This window comes from Centroberyx gerrardi, chromosome 12 (genome assembly GCF_048128805.1).
Source record: "Centroberyx gerrardi isolate f3 chromosome 12, fCenGer3.hap1.cur.20231027, whole genome shotgun sequence".
Taxonomy (NCBI): domain Eukaryota; kingdom Metazoa; phylum Chordata; class Actinopteri; order Beryciformes; family Berycidae; genus Centroberyx; species Centroberyx gerrardi.
In genome coordinates this window covers 15,665,572-15,681,537 of record NC_136008.1, presented here as the reverse complement: position 1 = coordinate 15,681,537, position 15,966 = coordinate 15,665,572, and the positions used below count along the sequence as shown (strand labels likewise).

General features: G+C 40.1%; 1 protein-coding gene across 1 annotated transcript in view; it reads right to left on the bottom strand.

The window, feature by feature from the left end:
- Positions 1 to 12,303: 12,303 nt before the first annotated feature.
- The window catches only part of pde11al (phosphodiesterase 11a, like), an 11,826-nt gene continuing 8,163 nt past the window's right edge, over positions 12,304 to 15,966 (bottom strand). Inside the window, exons 13-20 of the mRNA XM_078287093.1 lie at positions 15,126 to 15,235; positions 14,949 to 15,039; positions 14,205 to 14,305; positions 13,906 to 13,983; positions 13,742 to 13,805; positions 13,138 to 13,212; positions 12,761 to 12,844; positions 12,304 to 12,639 (exon numbers count right to left, since the gene is read on the bottom strand). Of these exons, the coding sequence (XP_078143219.1) occupies positions 12,304 to 12,639; positions 12,761 to 12,844; positions 13,138 to 13,212; positions 13,742 to 13,805; positions 13,906 to 13,983; positions 14,205 to 14,305; positions 14,949 to 15,039; positions 15,126 to 15,235 (939 nt within the window). The remainder of the gene's footprint in view (positions 12,640 to 12,760; positions 12,845 to 13,137; positions 13,213 to 13,741; positions 13,806 to 13,905; positions 13,984 to 14,204; positions 14,306 to 14,948; positions 15,040 to 15,125; positions 15,236 to 15,966) is intronic.

Genomic DNA, 15,966 nt, shown 5'->3' with positions numbered 1-15,966 from the left:
ATTAAGTGTTCCCTTTCACAGCTGCCAGTCACCATCCAGTGAACCAAAAGAGGGACCACTCCCTTGACTTGGTTCTTCCTTTTTAGGCAGGGAGAGAAAAGTGGCAGAAAAAGAAGGAAGGAGAAAGGGAAGGAACAGCTCAACTTGATGACAGAGGTGAAAGAAAAGCAGATGATGATTAATTTTGAATCCATCACAGTTCCATGGCATTAAAGTCATAATTGGCAGCAGTTTGACATCATTTGTCAAAAGGTGGCAGATTTGTTATGACTTTGTTTCTCCATGACTGATACAAATAAGCTGTTAATTCCAGAAAACTATTTCTAAGCCTTACAAAAACAATTTCCCATTTTACAAAATGCAACTGGGTACTACCGACAGATTTTTACATACAATTAGAATTTCCTTTATGTATTAACTGCATGAATATGAATTTTGTAACCAATGGTCAGACACTTAACGTCTGTTTGTCACTGTGCAGCTGCTGACTGTCTACTCTCATCACGTGCGGCTCCACAAACCACCGAACACAGTCTGTTGACCTCTCACTCTTTCTCTCTGTCACAGCTGCGGGCTTTGAACTTTAGATCTGCTCCACATCCAATCAGATTCAATCCCCTACCGCACGTTTCTCCCCCTCTGGCTGCAGGAACTGGTCCATCTGCAATCAAACCCTCTGTGTCCACATGGCAGCATACAAGCTTTCCCCGCACTACAGAGGGCTTTGCTTTCTGGGTCCTGGGAATCTGAAGCTTTTCTTCCTCGGCCAAAAATACTAAAGAGCCCCAATCTGACTGTTCTATCCCCTTTGACCATGAACCATTTCAGCTCAGTCTGGCCTCCAGCGGCCCCATGCTATCTGAGGGCTAAGTGCTCATGGTGGGACTAACCAACTCTTCGGTCCTGCCTGCCTGCTTGCCATCTGGAAGAGAGTAGTGTAAGCGGGTCCTGTTAGTAATGAACCCTGCGACTATAAACAAAGGGACAGGAACACATTGTGGTGAGATCCGGCTAATTGATGGAGACAGGCCACAGCAAGTGATAGTCTATTCCAAGAAACTAAAAGTCAGCTTAGCTTATGGCTTTAGACAATTACCTCAGGTTTGGGAATTGCTAAGTTGTATTTGATTTTGCGGTGGTACAGCAGCAAAAGTGTTTGAATGGACCATAAGGTCCATGGTTGGAAAACTGTGATAGCCAATATCTACACACAGAAAGGTAAAGGTGCAAATGGTTCTTCAGAGTGATGCCATAGAAGAACTATTTCTGGTTCCACAGAGAACCTTGCTTTCCTTTGCTTAGACGCCTGCATTATGTTTTTGTTTATCTGCCCTTGTATAGCCTCATTTGCAATTGCACAATATATAATATGGAGGGGTTTGGTTATTTTCCTCATTTATGCCATCACCCACCATCCAATAACTAAGAATTAAGAATATAATAGAATTTAATATAATATTAAAAGGTTCTTGAAAGGTTCTTTGTGGAACCAGAAATGGTTCTTCTATGGCATCACTCCACACCATTTTCGGTTCCAGTCTGCACCTTTATTTTTCTGTGTGTATGCTTGTTGTTGTGTGCTTGAACAAGATATTGAACCCCTACCTGGCCTCAGGGCTGCACCTGAACTCTGACTCCTCTCATAAAAATGCCTTGTGAGCGAGAGTAAAATGTATGCGTGTGTCTCAGGGTGATGCGTGAGGGAACAAATTCCAGATTATATGGGAAGTAACGTGGAAATTAAGCATTCTAAATTGTTGAAAAAAAAAAATAGACAGTGTGTAATGTTTGTCCCACATTTGCGGCATCCGATTCTGAGCTCATTCCTATCAAAGCCACCAGTGTTCATGTGCGAGACAGCTCTTCCCCGAGTAGACAGCCTCATACTCGCCGTGGAACAGCTGCTGGGTGTGAAAATTTGTTTCCATAGCTTGCTTTCCATGCTTTGGTGTAGAGCGTTGAAAAACCACAACCGCTGCCTTCTCTTGAACAACTGCCTGGACCTGACAAACGTGAAGCTGATTTACATTGTCCATCCTCCAAAATGTCTTTTTCAATTTGAATCCTATCAAGGGCTAATCTGGAAACCGTTACTCAGTGTGTCCTGAAAAGAAATTGTTTGCAGCTGAGAATCCAACTTGGGCTAAGTCAAGAGTGGAGGAGGGGAAACTCTGGGGGAACAAGTGGCAAACTCCCCCCGGTGAAATGCCATGTTTAGGCTGATGCACAGGAAACAGGCTCTTACCAGCCAGGAAATGAAGTGGCAAGCACAGGCCGGCTTATATTTCCCCTCATGCTCTCAGATGGGCCTTGTTAATGTGGAGACGCCGGGGCTCCAGCTTTTGTTCACACTGAGCCAATGGTAAACAACTCTGCAACATGTTTAAAAGACGTTAAGTGCTTGTGATGGCTGAGTGCTACGCTGCCATGAGGTCTTGAGTTTCTCAGACCTTCACATTCCCCATCCCCCTCTTTCTCTGAGGGGGAACTGAGTCCATGCCCATGGTGCAAGAGAGCTGAAACAAATCATGTCTAGTGAGGAAAAAGAGGACAGTTTAACTCAGTTTAGTATCCATTAGAAATATTTGCTGTTACTCAAACTATACAACAACTAAAGGATGTTTTACCGGTGAGAATATGGATACATTTAGAAAATAAATGTATCCATATTCTCACTGGTAGTTCAACATTTCGCATTTTTGTTTTCATATATGTTTGTACTTAATTATTCCCATGACTCCTCCTCCTCCTCTGTTCTATGTTATACAGGAGGATGAATGAAGATATCTCCATAAATCCATTACCATGGTAGGTTAAATATGACCGTTTGGGGATCACACCGATAAATACTCATGATGGCTTTGTTATGTTGGGAATGTAATGATCTACAGGAGTTAGCCGTGCCCTCTGTCACCCAAGGGTGACTTTGGTTTTGACTTGATAATAACTTAACCAGCAGCAGCTGGAGGGAAAAGCCTGCTGTGCCCAAGGTGAGGAAAGTAGAGACATCTTTTGGAAAAGAAAGTCTACAAATCTTCATTACTGTTGATTTGTCAGTTCATGATAGTCAGATGGCTGGCTTACGAATCCATCTTTGAGCTGTGTCAAGAATATAACAATAAAGATTAAAATTCATTCTGAATCTTTTAAGAAGTTAACTGGGACATATTTTCGTATTTTGAATTAATCAGAAAACTCTTCTTGCTCTATCTCCCAATTTTTTTTTTACCCAATAATGCTCCTGACGGGAATATGTGAACAACACATAAATCAATTGTGTGAAGTGCCAACCAAACAAAATAAACAGACAATTATGTGTGTATTTTAAAAAGACTACAAGGATCAAGGGATGGGCTAGTGTTACACTGAGCCGTGTGCTTCACCGTCACACTGAGTCAGAGTGATGAAAACGCTGCCACAGCTGCCAGCTAACAGAAAGAATAACAACGTATTGAAGCAAGTCGAGGTTGAACCTGACTGAATTCTTTGAGAGTCGCTCATTTCTAAAATACTGACTTCAGACAACCTTCAGTTGTGAACTCAATGGTCTTATTTTTGAAGGTATTTATTTATTTATTTATTTTTTATCAAATTTCCCCTCAAATCAATATATGGAGAAAGTGACTGTGACAATAGAATGATTTTCAGGGGATCAAGATATATTTTCTGTTTCAGAACCAATATAACTACTTTTATAGAAAGCCAATTTGGATGTTAAACTTTTTTATGTGTCCACAATTTGATCCCATTCATTATCGGTGTAGCAGCAGATATATCAAATCACAGATAACAGTGAGTTCTGTAATTACTGTTTTGACCGTTCTACCTAATGGGAATAACATATTATTAAAAGTGTGAATGTGCATTTTTTTTAATTGAGCAGTATTCCCCTTTAGGTTCATGTTGAAAAAAAAAAAGGTCAAGATCAACCTTTAGGGCAGATCCACCACTAACAAAATATGAATTAATTCAACTCTATAACTATATTAACCTATTTTGTATCCCAGCAATGCTTAATGTAATCAAGAGTGACTTTTTAATCAGGGAGAGGGAGAGATGACAGGTGACAGCAGCTTGTGTAGACAGAGATTTCCTGTTTGCCTTCATATGTGCTAAGGTCAGAGTTGGCTTGATGCCCACACAAACACAAAGCTCACACTCTCCGATGCAAAGGACCACCGCTGTGTGAAGATCTGCCACGATGACTGCTGGCAGTGATTCATGGCGTGGGGCTCGGAGCTAAGTTGAAGTCAATATAAACAATTACAGCTGAGTTGATGTATTTTGTGTATATGTGTGTGTGTGTGTGAGAGAGAGAGAGAGAGAGAGAGAGAGAGACATAGACAGAGGGAGAAAAGAGAAATACTGTTGACTGACCTGGGGTTTGAGTTTGGTGTATTTGTTTGCAGCGTTTATAATTGCTTCTCACAGGCAAAGCGTGATGACTCAGTGTGGGCAGGACCTGTGCTGCTCTGCTGTTTTGCTCTTGTGTGGCTAGTCTTGACGTACATGCTGATTATGGTGCTGTGTACTCCTTGGGGCCGCTTAAGGCTGCAATTCATGATCAACATTGCGGTAAGCCAGGAGCTCCTGCAGAGAAATGGCACCAGAGTCAGGCAGGGACACAGGAATGGTTTTAACATAACTTGTAACTTGTGAACAGTTTTGGATCATTCTTGCAAAACTATATACATATGCAGTAAAATCAAATTTTTGTGCCAATATTTAAAACTCTGAGAGAGGCAGAGAGGCAAATTTGTTCAAAAAAAGTCTCTCCGGCCTTGTTGAATAATGGAGTGATTGCCTGTAGAACAGTCAACACTAGTAACTCCCTGTGTTTGCAAATGAAACCCAAAGAGCTCAATCTCTGTTGCTTTATTTATTATTATGAAGCTATTCTGATTCAAGTTTGTGCTCCTTATCGATGCGCTCAAATAGACAAGGCCTATGAATGATATTCAGCAGACTGAAGGATAAACTCAAAGTCTCTTTTAACTACTGTTTGAAAAACAAGGAATGAGTGTCCAGGAAACTGTCACCCTCCTTGAAATAACTCTTGACTTAGCAGGATTTTTTTTTCTGTAACTAGAAATGGCTAACTTTGCATCAGTCTCACACTTTTCCATCTTTTTTGTGGTTGCTTCCATCTGTTTGAGAAGAGGTTAGAAGTTGACTGGCAGAGGTCCTGCTCTCTGAGAGTTAGCGGCTCGCTGGAGGGGGCTTGTTTCTATCAGGGGTGAAATACCCGCCCGTCCATCACTCTGACAGGGCTGACATCCATTCAGCCAAACCAGAGGAGTTCCTGCCAACAATCAAAGGGCTTTTCATTGAAGGAATCCAGCGCTGGCCTGTCATCAGGGAGGGGCGTTCCCAGCTGTCAGCGGGATAGGGGTCCCTATTGGTACCGCCCTCCTCCTCTTCTAAGTCTCTGGTCAATTCCATGGCATTGGTCAAGAGCACACGCTCCACCCTCTCTCTCTCTCTCTCTCTCTCTCTCTCTCTCTCTCTCTCTCCCCCTCCCCTGCTCTCTCTCTCTCCCCCCTCCCCTTCTCTCTCTCCCCCCCCTCTCTCTCTCTCTTCTCTTCAAAGCCAGTCTCTCTTTGCAATTCAGCTGTTTTCAACTTTGTAATTCAACTGAGTGTTGAGCTATTACATAGTTTGTTTTTTTTAAGTTTTGCTGTTTATATGCAAGTCCTTAATTTACAACTTTCCATTCAACTTGATTTCCACAAGTAATTTGTTGAGGATATTGTCAACTTGCTAGTCAATAATGTCAGTGCTGTTCTTCACCACTGGAGGGAGCAAAACTAAAATAAATGTCAAGTAGCAGCAGGGTTGAAAAGAACATATTCAGAAATATTTATATACAGAAATTAAATATTATGACCTAAACTACAAGTAACACTCAAAAAACAAAACAGAACAAAGTTTCAAATGCTGTCACATCCAAATGCAATTTTCCTACGTCACAAAACATGAAATATCCTCATTTCAACTGCCTCAAATGACTTCCTTAATCTTGGATTACACTTCCCTTGACTCTAATATGCTCTAATAAGATTTGTGTCTTATAAAAGTAAATGAGCTCCAAGTAAACAATTCGTTAGAAACAGATTTACTTACGATGTCTATCAAATCCATGTAGTCAGTGAATGTGTATTACGTAAACCCACTTGCATAAAAAGACTTAAGTGTTAGAACAGTTTGTTTTTCGTCTCAGTTCCAATTAGATGGTCTCAGAAAAACTTCCTCAGAGAGATGACTGCTTGCTCTTTCCTCTGCCAAACAGAGGGTCACCAGCAAATATGTTCATTATCATGCAACACTTTTCATTGTTAACTACATCAAGGACTCCTATCGCTGTTGCCGGCTATTGCGTTGCTAAAAACACGTGCAGTGTGAGCTCTGTGCCCTGAGTCTGTGCCTCCATGGAGAGAGACACTGTGATGTGGGTGTTGCACTAACTGTCACATCTACATGTTCATTTTGTTTATGTCAAGAGCAAAAGAAAAGCCTGATATAATGCTTTCCTTATTTAAAGTGTGCATTGTAATTATGCCAATCCGATACATAATATTAAATCAAAGTAAACGCATACACAACAGATATGAACAACCTGTTGTAACATGTCTGTCTCAGTCTGCAGCACAGTTTGAGACTACAGCATTGTCTGATGCTTCACTGAGTTGACTATTACATAACCAGTGAGCCGCCTCAATTATTCATCCCCAAGTCATAACACTGAGGATGCTTTGATTGTGACAGACAGCCAGACAAGGCAACGCACTAAATGGCAAAGAGAAAACACGCATGAGTCTCCACTGAGTCTAGGACTTCATCGTGTGACTGCTGAAGAGGAGCACCTTCAGATGAGCCGTGTGTCTCTGCATTGCACTCAAAGACCGCTTGAATGCTTGATTTAAAAACAGCCTTCGGCAGTTGGGGAATCAACACAAGCCTATTCCGCACAGAGGATATCTAAATCCTGCAGCGAGGGATTTGGCTCCACGGATGTGAGCCTGCGATTCGACATTCACAATCAACCACAGCCCGTCCAGGGAAGACAGAGGCGCGCAGCCATGTTTTCCTGTTTCTCTAAATTGTTTCAGGCACATTCCACTTGTCCCAGGATGAGCCTTCCTCTCCCACATCAAGGCAGGTGGTGTTGACTGAGTACAGTGGTTGGTTCAAAGGTTAATCAGTACAGCACATCTTGAGTTAGTTTGCCCTGTCAGGACAGTCAGTCATGAGCATCTGTTCTGGACAGTCCAAACAACTTAGCTGATGAGCCACAGCCAGAAAAAGAGTGAAATAATGATGAGCCATAAAGGTTCAAAGGGTTGTTTAAAAGCTGGCTGTGCCTTTCTCTCTTCACCCAGAGATGAAAAACAGCCCTATTGCTATATTCATGTCAACAGAGAATCATGAGGTTACAACCCACCGTACTTCATAGTGACATCTTGCTCCTCACTTCTTTGGACATTTTCTGATAAGTCTTTGCTCTGTAGAGAACCATCTGCTGCCCAGTGATGGTATAGAAGGATTGTTTCTGACAGGTAAAGCCCACCCACCTTAGTCTCCTAATGTACTTCTTTTATTGCAAAAATCAGACATTTACATCCATGGTGGATCTTTGTCAGGTCAATTTGAAATCACCTGTTCAATATAGAAAACATTCAAAGTTGCTTGGTGTGTGATGTGTGTGAATATGACATGATCCATTAATATAGACAAAATAGAGAGGATACCTTTAGATAGATTATCTTCATATCAATATACACACACAAAAAAACCTACACAATAAATATAAGATGAAGCTACCATTATTGGATTTTGCTAAAAAATCAAAACATTTTTTAGTTTGTTTACAAGATTAACACAGACAACTGTTTACAGGTGTGAATATATGACAAACATGAAAAGACATGCAATATACTTATCAACCTTCAGTGCAAGTATCCACTGACGTGTTGTGCCTTATCTTAAACTATTATGATTATAAGAAATGCCTCAGTTCATGTCTAGACCAGAGTCCTCTCCCCTGTCTCCCAGCTTCCTACAGTCTCACATAAAAGAGATGGCTTATAGATACATATGATGGATCACCCATTCTCCTTTAATTAAAAAAATTAAGCAAAAGTCACCTGAATTTTCTTACAAGGCGCAATGTGTTCTTGTGCATTCAATTATTTCTGCATTTGTTTGGTATTTTAGCTGTAAAACTAGAGTTTGTTGTGTGTATTTTAGCTTTACTAGTGTCCAGCTGGGTGTGTACAAGCTCTAACCTTAATGATGTGCTGGCAGAAATGTGATTATTGAAGCCAACGGATGCATTTCAGTGCTATCTTATTTTAAAACTCATAATAGAGTTTCCATGCCATATCATAAAAAAAACATACACATTATAATATAATAAATAGTAATGAAGCGAACAAAGCTATTCCTGGTACATTACCATTAGAGTTGTATTGAGAGTGTGTATTAATATTTATGGTCTATACTCTATTGTATTTGCATTGCTTTGCTTGCCACAATTTAGTTTCTAAAAATGGATATAGGACATTTCCTCTAGATTTACAAAGCTGTAATAAAGGCTGGTTTCATTATATGTTTACGCAAATAGCATTCAATACCTATAACTCATTCTGAGAGGTTAAAAGAGGTTAGGTTATTCTTAGCCTCCCTCTCCTCACTAATGACTCTGTATACACAAATGTGTTTATGAATATCTTAGAGGTTATTAAACATTACATCAAGTCTCTTGAGGATGTTTGTTTTAACCTGAGTCATTTGGCGTTCTCGTTCTGTTTGTGAGCGTGTACGAACGTCAGTGTGGATAGTGAGAGAGATTGCATTTGCGTCTATGTGTGTGTGTCTGTGTGTGTGAGAGACAGAGACAGACAGAGAGAGAGAAAAGAGACAAACAGAAGGAGAGAAACAGAGAGGGCAGTGGGGGTGGGAAGAGAAAGAGAGAGCGAGAGAGATCAAAGACTATAGCAGAGCCGGGCCCTGTATCAAAAACGAGGTTGGAAGGCTCTCCCTCCTCTCTCCATCCGGCTCTCCCCTGATCATCGACCCTGAGGAGAATAAACTCAATCCATGTTAAATTATAGATTAAGGCCCGGCTCTGGCTCTGGCTCTGGCTAGGCGGCTGGCGGCTGTGTGCGTGTTGAGCTGCTCTGAGTTTTACACACTTCTGCTGCTGTTGCCTCACCTCACTGCCTTATTAAAATCAACATCAAACACTCTCCGCAGATGAATAACGGGATGTAAAAGAGACTGTATGAATATGTAAACATTCTCTCTACAATATGCTCTCTGTACTGCTGTGGCTGTGCTTTGTTGGAGTCGCTGCTTTGTGCATGGGATAACTTTTAGCATCCATCACCGTTCAGGCTGGAAATGTTTTATCCAGGTAATTTTTTTTTACAGGAGATTTGTTCCATTGGTTCCACTTTGAGATGATTTTGAAAATGTTCATTTTAACATTTTAGTGGAAGATGAAAAGATGAAAAGATTTTTTGCTCACTCTGTTCCTCATCCATTACAAAACTATAGTATTAAACCAAGAATACAATTAAAGAACATCAAAAATTCAAATTCCTTATTTATTCAGTTTTTCAATATGCAAAATCCAATTCTCCATTGAAAAATCCATATGGCATAAACATAACTTTGAGGTATGAGTCTTCTCCTTTCATCTCATCTGAACAAAAGAAGAGAAACAATTTACCAAGTGAGCTAAGGATGATCAGTAATAGACAAACACCATATGACATTGTCTTGAATGGAGTGATATGCGACAATATCCACTGACCTGCTGGGTGCAAATGACCTGCTGAGTCTGGATTAAGACTCCTTTGGCACCTCATTCCTCACAGGTGGGGAGTTGGTGTTTCTGGCCTCCTTCCTACATCTGTCTGTACATCCTGATTTATCATCTTTCAAATTCTCGTAGCCTGTCTCATCCACTTCGATGGTGGCACAGCAACAAAAGTGGTAGAACCACCAAAAACAGCCTGTTATAGCGTCTTCATCCATGGTCATTAGGGAGTCGGGACTGGCAAACTGATATCATGAACAAAGTTTCAGTGCATTGTTGCATAACAGAACAGTGAAGCCTCTTTATGATGTTCATCAGTATGTTCTGTCCCTGTTGCAATTTCGCCTGTCTCCTTTTTTATGTTATTCTCATTTGTCTTTGTTTCCATTTCTATCTATTTCTATCTATTGATTTATCTTATTCATTTTGTAAAGCACCTGTTTATAAAAGTGCTATATAAATAAAGTTTATTATTATTAAAACTGTAGATTAGAATCCTCTCTGGAAAATTAGATTTAGCTATTACAATCACAATCCTCCAAGAATACTTCTCAGGCAATAATAAGCATCGATCGCATTGCACTTAACGAGCCATTGGAGGGTTTTTTTTGTTTGTTTGTGTTTTGTTGGCACAGTTATGCAGCAGTTGAGGTCATAGCAAGTTTATACTCTGCTCAAGGCGGATCATATATTCCATTCTGTGAATAAAACTACCAAGTGTACACATCATAGCTTAGAAGGCCAAAGCGTTTAATGTATTCACAATATTATGGATTTGAGTCTAGTTCATGATCCATGTTGTTGTTGTACGTCATCTTTCTCCCACCTTTCCCATCAAACTTTACTATATTGTCCACTACAGCAGAATTATTCTAAGTAAGTAACAATCAAGAATGAGCAACCGTAGTCATGGAAATCATAATGAGTTAGTTTAGTTACATAAATGAATAAACCACAAATCACACTAAATGATCAATTTCCATGCCAAAGCATTTTATTCACAAAACCAGTTGGAGATAGATTTAAAATCAGTCTATCCCTTTTATCTGGAATTCAACACTTTCTTGTCTTCTATTAAGTATGTATTCTTAGTGGACAATGTATAAATAGCAAGAGAAAATGCCAATAATATCTTGCATAAATATAGAGCCCAGTATATGAAAAATAATGAATATATTAATTTTGGTACAGTCTGTGGTTGAAAATAGAGATCTATGTTCTCAACAACAATAGTGCAGCAACAATATTCTCAACAACACTCTGGGAGTATTTCATTAATTTCATGCAAAGCAAATCTCATATGGCAATCAAAGGCATCAAGATAATGTCCAACATCTACACCAAGATGAAACATGCATTTTCTTAATCAACATATCAGCATGCTATCCAGTCCGGATTGCAAAACACTGTGATGATTAATTGCAAACAGTTGACAAACAAATGGGTACATATATACAGTTTCTGATGTATGAGAACCTTGTAACTTTTATTTTGGCATTTTTCCTACTTTTACTTGATCTGCAAATTTCTATGGTCCTTTAAGTACCAAGTTAATGTTTTCATCACAGGGCCCATAAAACCATTTCAAAACCATGTGTGCATTGATGTCGATTTTATTTTACCAGGCAAGCCTTGAGTGGTTTCAGGAAGGAGATTACACACACACAAACACTCATTCTTAAGGAAATGCCCACTATCAGCCCAAGGATTTCAATGGGTGAGCTTCCTTACACAATCAAGTCCTCTAACCATTGGGCCGTCACATTTTTTAATTCCTGAAGAGATTATTAAGAGATACAAGGTTTTCATCCAAAAGTAGCAATGCACAGTATTGATATAATAGATACATGCAATTCACAGAACCAGTTAACAGCCAAAGGCTGTGTACACCTAAAGATTAAAAATAATGCCATGCAACCAAAGACTTGCGATTGAGGTAAGAAAGCCTATGAGTTGGTAACATTCAGGAACAAGATCATGCTCCAGTCTACATTCATAATGGAAATCTATGTGACAGAGAGAGAGAAATCACAGTGATTCCTTTTTGTTCTGTAAAGGCATTCAAATGGGTTTGCATTTCTGAGGCAGTTCCCTTTACAACACATTGATAAGTGGCCCTCTTTGGTTTCAACAATGGTCTACCATTACACATCTCAGCGAAGAAAAGTGATAGATAGATAGATAGATAGATAGATAGATAGATAGATAGATAGATAGATAGATAGATAGATAGATAGATAGATAGATAGATGGAAACTGCCCTTACAATGGAGACTAATCACTGGGAACTGATCCCATGCCTGAGTTTAATACAGTGACACTTGGGAAAGCAAAATGTTCAGTAGGTGAAAACTGCAGGTCCATTACCCAGGTTTTGGATCATTTTAGATTACTGCAAGTGTTAGAAAATCACAGGATATGGGAGGGAGCCCACATGAGTTATTTAGTGGATAAACTCTTACTTTACTCTGGTTCTTGCTTCACTCCTCTAAGAGCTGTCCATTTGTCATGTTGCCAACTGGCACCTGATCATGACAGGAATCTGTGTTTGGACTGCACCTCAGATCCTGATCGCACTTAGAATTTGACCCAAACTTGGCATTTTCACCAGACTTCGGGATCTCTATGGACTCTGGGTGTTGATTTGTTTCTGTATCTTCTCTTAACATGGGATTTTGACCTGGTTCAGGGCTCAGATTGGACACTGAGGCTCTGCGTGTCTGCTGATAGGATGAGCAGAGCTCCTGCCACTTCCTTCTGTTGGCATCTATCCCGTCGACCATCGGCTGCAGCTTCCTGTTCAGTTTCACCAGTGCCTGGGAGAGACACAGTACGACACACTTGATCTCTCAGATCCTCTGGGGAAAATTAACAACTCCCAAATAATAATTCACAATTATCAAGGTTGAAATGAAGTTTTCCTCAAGGGTTATCTACCTGGTAAAGGGGTTTACAGATCCCATCAATCCACTCCAGCTGTAAGGCAGGTAATTCATCCTTGCGATTGCGGTCAAATATGGCCTACAGAGAGGTGATAAGCTTCGGTTATTATCATCCACCATCAAAAACAATCATAATGCCTTACCAAACTGCAACAATTGTTTGACAAAAGACCTATGGTTTGAGTCCCCAGGAGGGTTAGATTGTGAACTAGACTCAAATCCATAATAATGATTGAGTATAAGACAAAAATCTTTGTGCAAGCCAAAATGATCATGGTAGGAGTTTAGCTTTGATGGCTCTTCATACAAGCGGACAGAGCTCTAAAATCCCAGTGGAAGATGAGACTTTGCAGGTTGTGGCTTTGTGCGTACCGCTGGAGTCAGCTTCAGCTCAGACCGCTCCCTGTCACCTTGTTCAAAGAATTCGCTGGTCACCAGCTCTGCAACCTTGGGATATCAATGGAAATCATCATTATCTATGAAGAAACAACGAGTAAGACTTCTGACATCAAACCAAGCGCTCAGAGCCAGAAAGGGTGTAAGTCTGATGCAATTTTGTGATATTTTCATGCAAAAATTCACTTTTGGTCATGATTTCAGTGAAGTTTTTCTGTACTAGAGCTCAGTCAGAGCTTTTTTGTCTACAGTGGCAGGCACTGTCAGGTCTGGACAGGCATCACTGATGCCTTTGCTTTCCAGACATCATCTATCCTGCATTCATCCTCAACTGATACTGCAGTGGCCACCTTTTTCAAATGTTGTGAAGTAGAAATAAATAGAATTAAAGAATTTTGTGAGACAAAACTTGTGTCACTCGAATGCCTGGTTGATAGACTGTTCTTTGCATGGCATTACCTGCACTGTACTATCATTGTACTATGCACATTTTTGCCACAATGCCACCTACATTCTTATGGCTCCAAGTCCTCAAAATTGAAAGCACAGATGTGAGAAATGTTGAGGTAGGGACTCAAACCTGTTTGGATATCTTCCATGGACGAGTGACGGCACCCAAATCACATGCTGTCATCAGCATAGACCTGTGGACGGCACCAAGGCTCATTTATAGCTGTTTGTTTTGCTTTTCACAGATAAAGTGATTTTTGCAAAGGACATTTTATTTTGTAAAATAACAGATACCTGAGAACTTCTCGGTGTCCTTCATCTGTCCAGCTGAATTCTCCAGACAGAACACACTCAAAGAATGTAGTCCTGCGCCTTATAATGCAGAGAGACAGTCAAGGATACAAGAATTGTTCAGAGGCAGAGGAAAGTCTATATTTTACAGAATGTACTCCAAGATGACATTTTACACACATCTTTTTAATAAAACATAATAAAATACACTTCAATTTCAGTTGTAATAATCTATCTAATAATCTGTAATAATCTATTTCAGTTTTACTATTTAGCAAGCTCATTTTAAAAGGCCCACTTACTGAAAGTGCAAAGTGAGGTCTGTGGAGAGAATGGCCTGCTTCAGTAGTTGCATCATGTTGCTGTACTCTTTAGAGCAGAGGTTGGCAAAGATATTGTGACCCTGTGTAAAAAAAAAAAGCAATACACACACTACAGTAGGCAAAGACACAAGAGCAGGGAAGTAACTCTGCCTACAATGTCTTCTTTAAGACGATGTATTGGTAAACTCATCTTTCACTGTCAGTGAAGCTCCCATTAGCAATGTTAATTAGCAATGGGTATAGACTTTCTCTGTCCTCTGTTAAAAGAAATCGATGGAGAACACAGTTCCTGGTGATCAAACTAAGATCTGACCTACACCTGAGACAAAGCAGCCTCATTATGTCACGAGTGGTCACTGGCTACTGGCAGGCACTTTGTGTTCAGCAGCCAGGCTCAAACCGCAAACCACCCACCCACCGGCACCATGTGACAAGGAAAGTTAATTATGCACCAACTAATTTGATCCTTCACTTGAAAAGGATCCAATTCAATGGCTATAGTAAATAATTATTCAAATTTTAAAGTTTTAAATGTTATTTTTATGTAGGAGTAAGTTTACACAAATTTGTTGTGGTACAGAGTATCAACCATGTTACAATTACACACTTTCAGCTGCTTAGTCAATAAAAGCAAAGAAAGACCACAAAAGGAAGACAGATATATGGCCTAGACTGACTTATATAATGCCCAATTGGTGAACATATAAGTAATATTGGTCTCACCTCACTTTGTAGGATCATGACTGCGTGGTTGAAGTGATGATGCTCCAGCGTGGCTGACGTCCCATACAGCAGTGCCAGAGCAGAGCCTGTCCTGCAGGGGAAAACACAGTAGTGGAGCTAAATCCACCTGAGACACCTAGTCCATCATTGTACCTCAGTTGTACCCCAGTGACTTACTTGGCCTGAAATGCATTGTTGGTGCCTCTGTGGTCCAAATCATGGCACAGACAGCCAACCATCAAAGCCAGTATCTCTGCGTCGGACAGGAGTTCCTGGAAACCGGCTGTCTGCAGAAAGCAATGACATTTTTTTTTAGGTAAAAATAAATTATACTATGTTTAAATAGTCATTCTCCGCAGCCTATGGAACCCATCTTTTAGTCAGAAAGCTCCACAGTGGCATGGCGCCAGGAGTGGTGTGGATGTCGACCCCAGCATTCATTCTCTGTTCATTCTGTTCATTTCTGTTTATGCTCCATTCGATATTTAATATTTGTTTGCATCCACTGCCCATCTGATCGTCCTAGAAGGGGGATCCCTCTCCATGAGGCCCTTCCCAATTTTTCCTCTTATTGGTTTTTGTGGGAGTTTTTCTTGTTCTCATTGAGGGTCTACACTGCAAAAACTTAATCTTATATCCAGATTTATCAAGCTTATTGTAGGATTTTTTGTGTGAAATCATCTTACTGCACTGGCAGATAATTTTACAGGTTTCAACAAATTTGACTTTTTTTCAGGATAATGTAACTTGCTTCAGGACATTTACTATGAAAAGTGAAATTGGACTTGGAGAAAGTTTCTTGTTTCCAGATTTTCTTCATTGTTTTATGATGATTTCTTGAAAGAAGTCATATTGGCATGAATCAAGTGAAATTCATTGAAACCAGCAAGATTATCTGCCAGTGCAGTGAGATAATTTGACTAAAGATAATGAAATAAGCTTGATAGATCTTGTCAGTTTTTGCAGCGTAAGACTGGAAAGTGTTGCTTTTGCTTTCTCATTTACTGTGTTAAAGAAG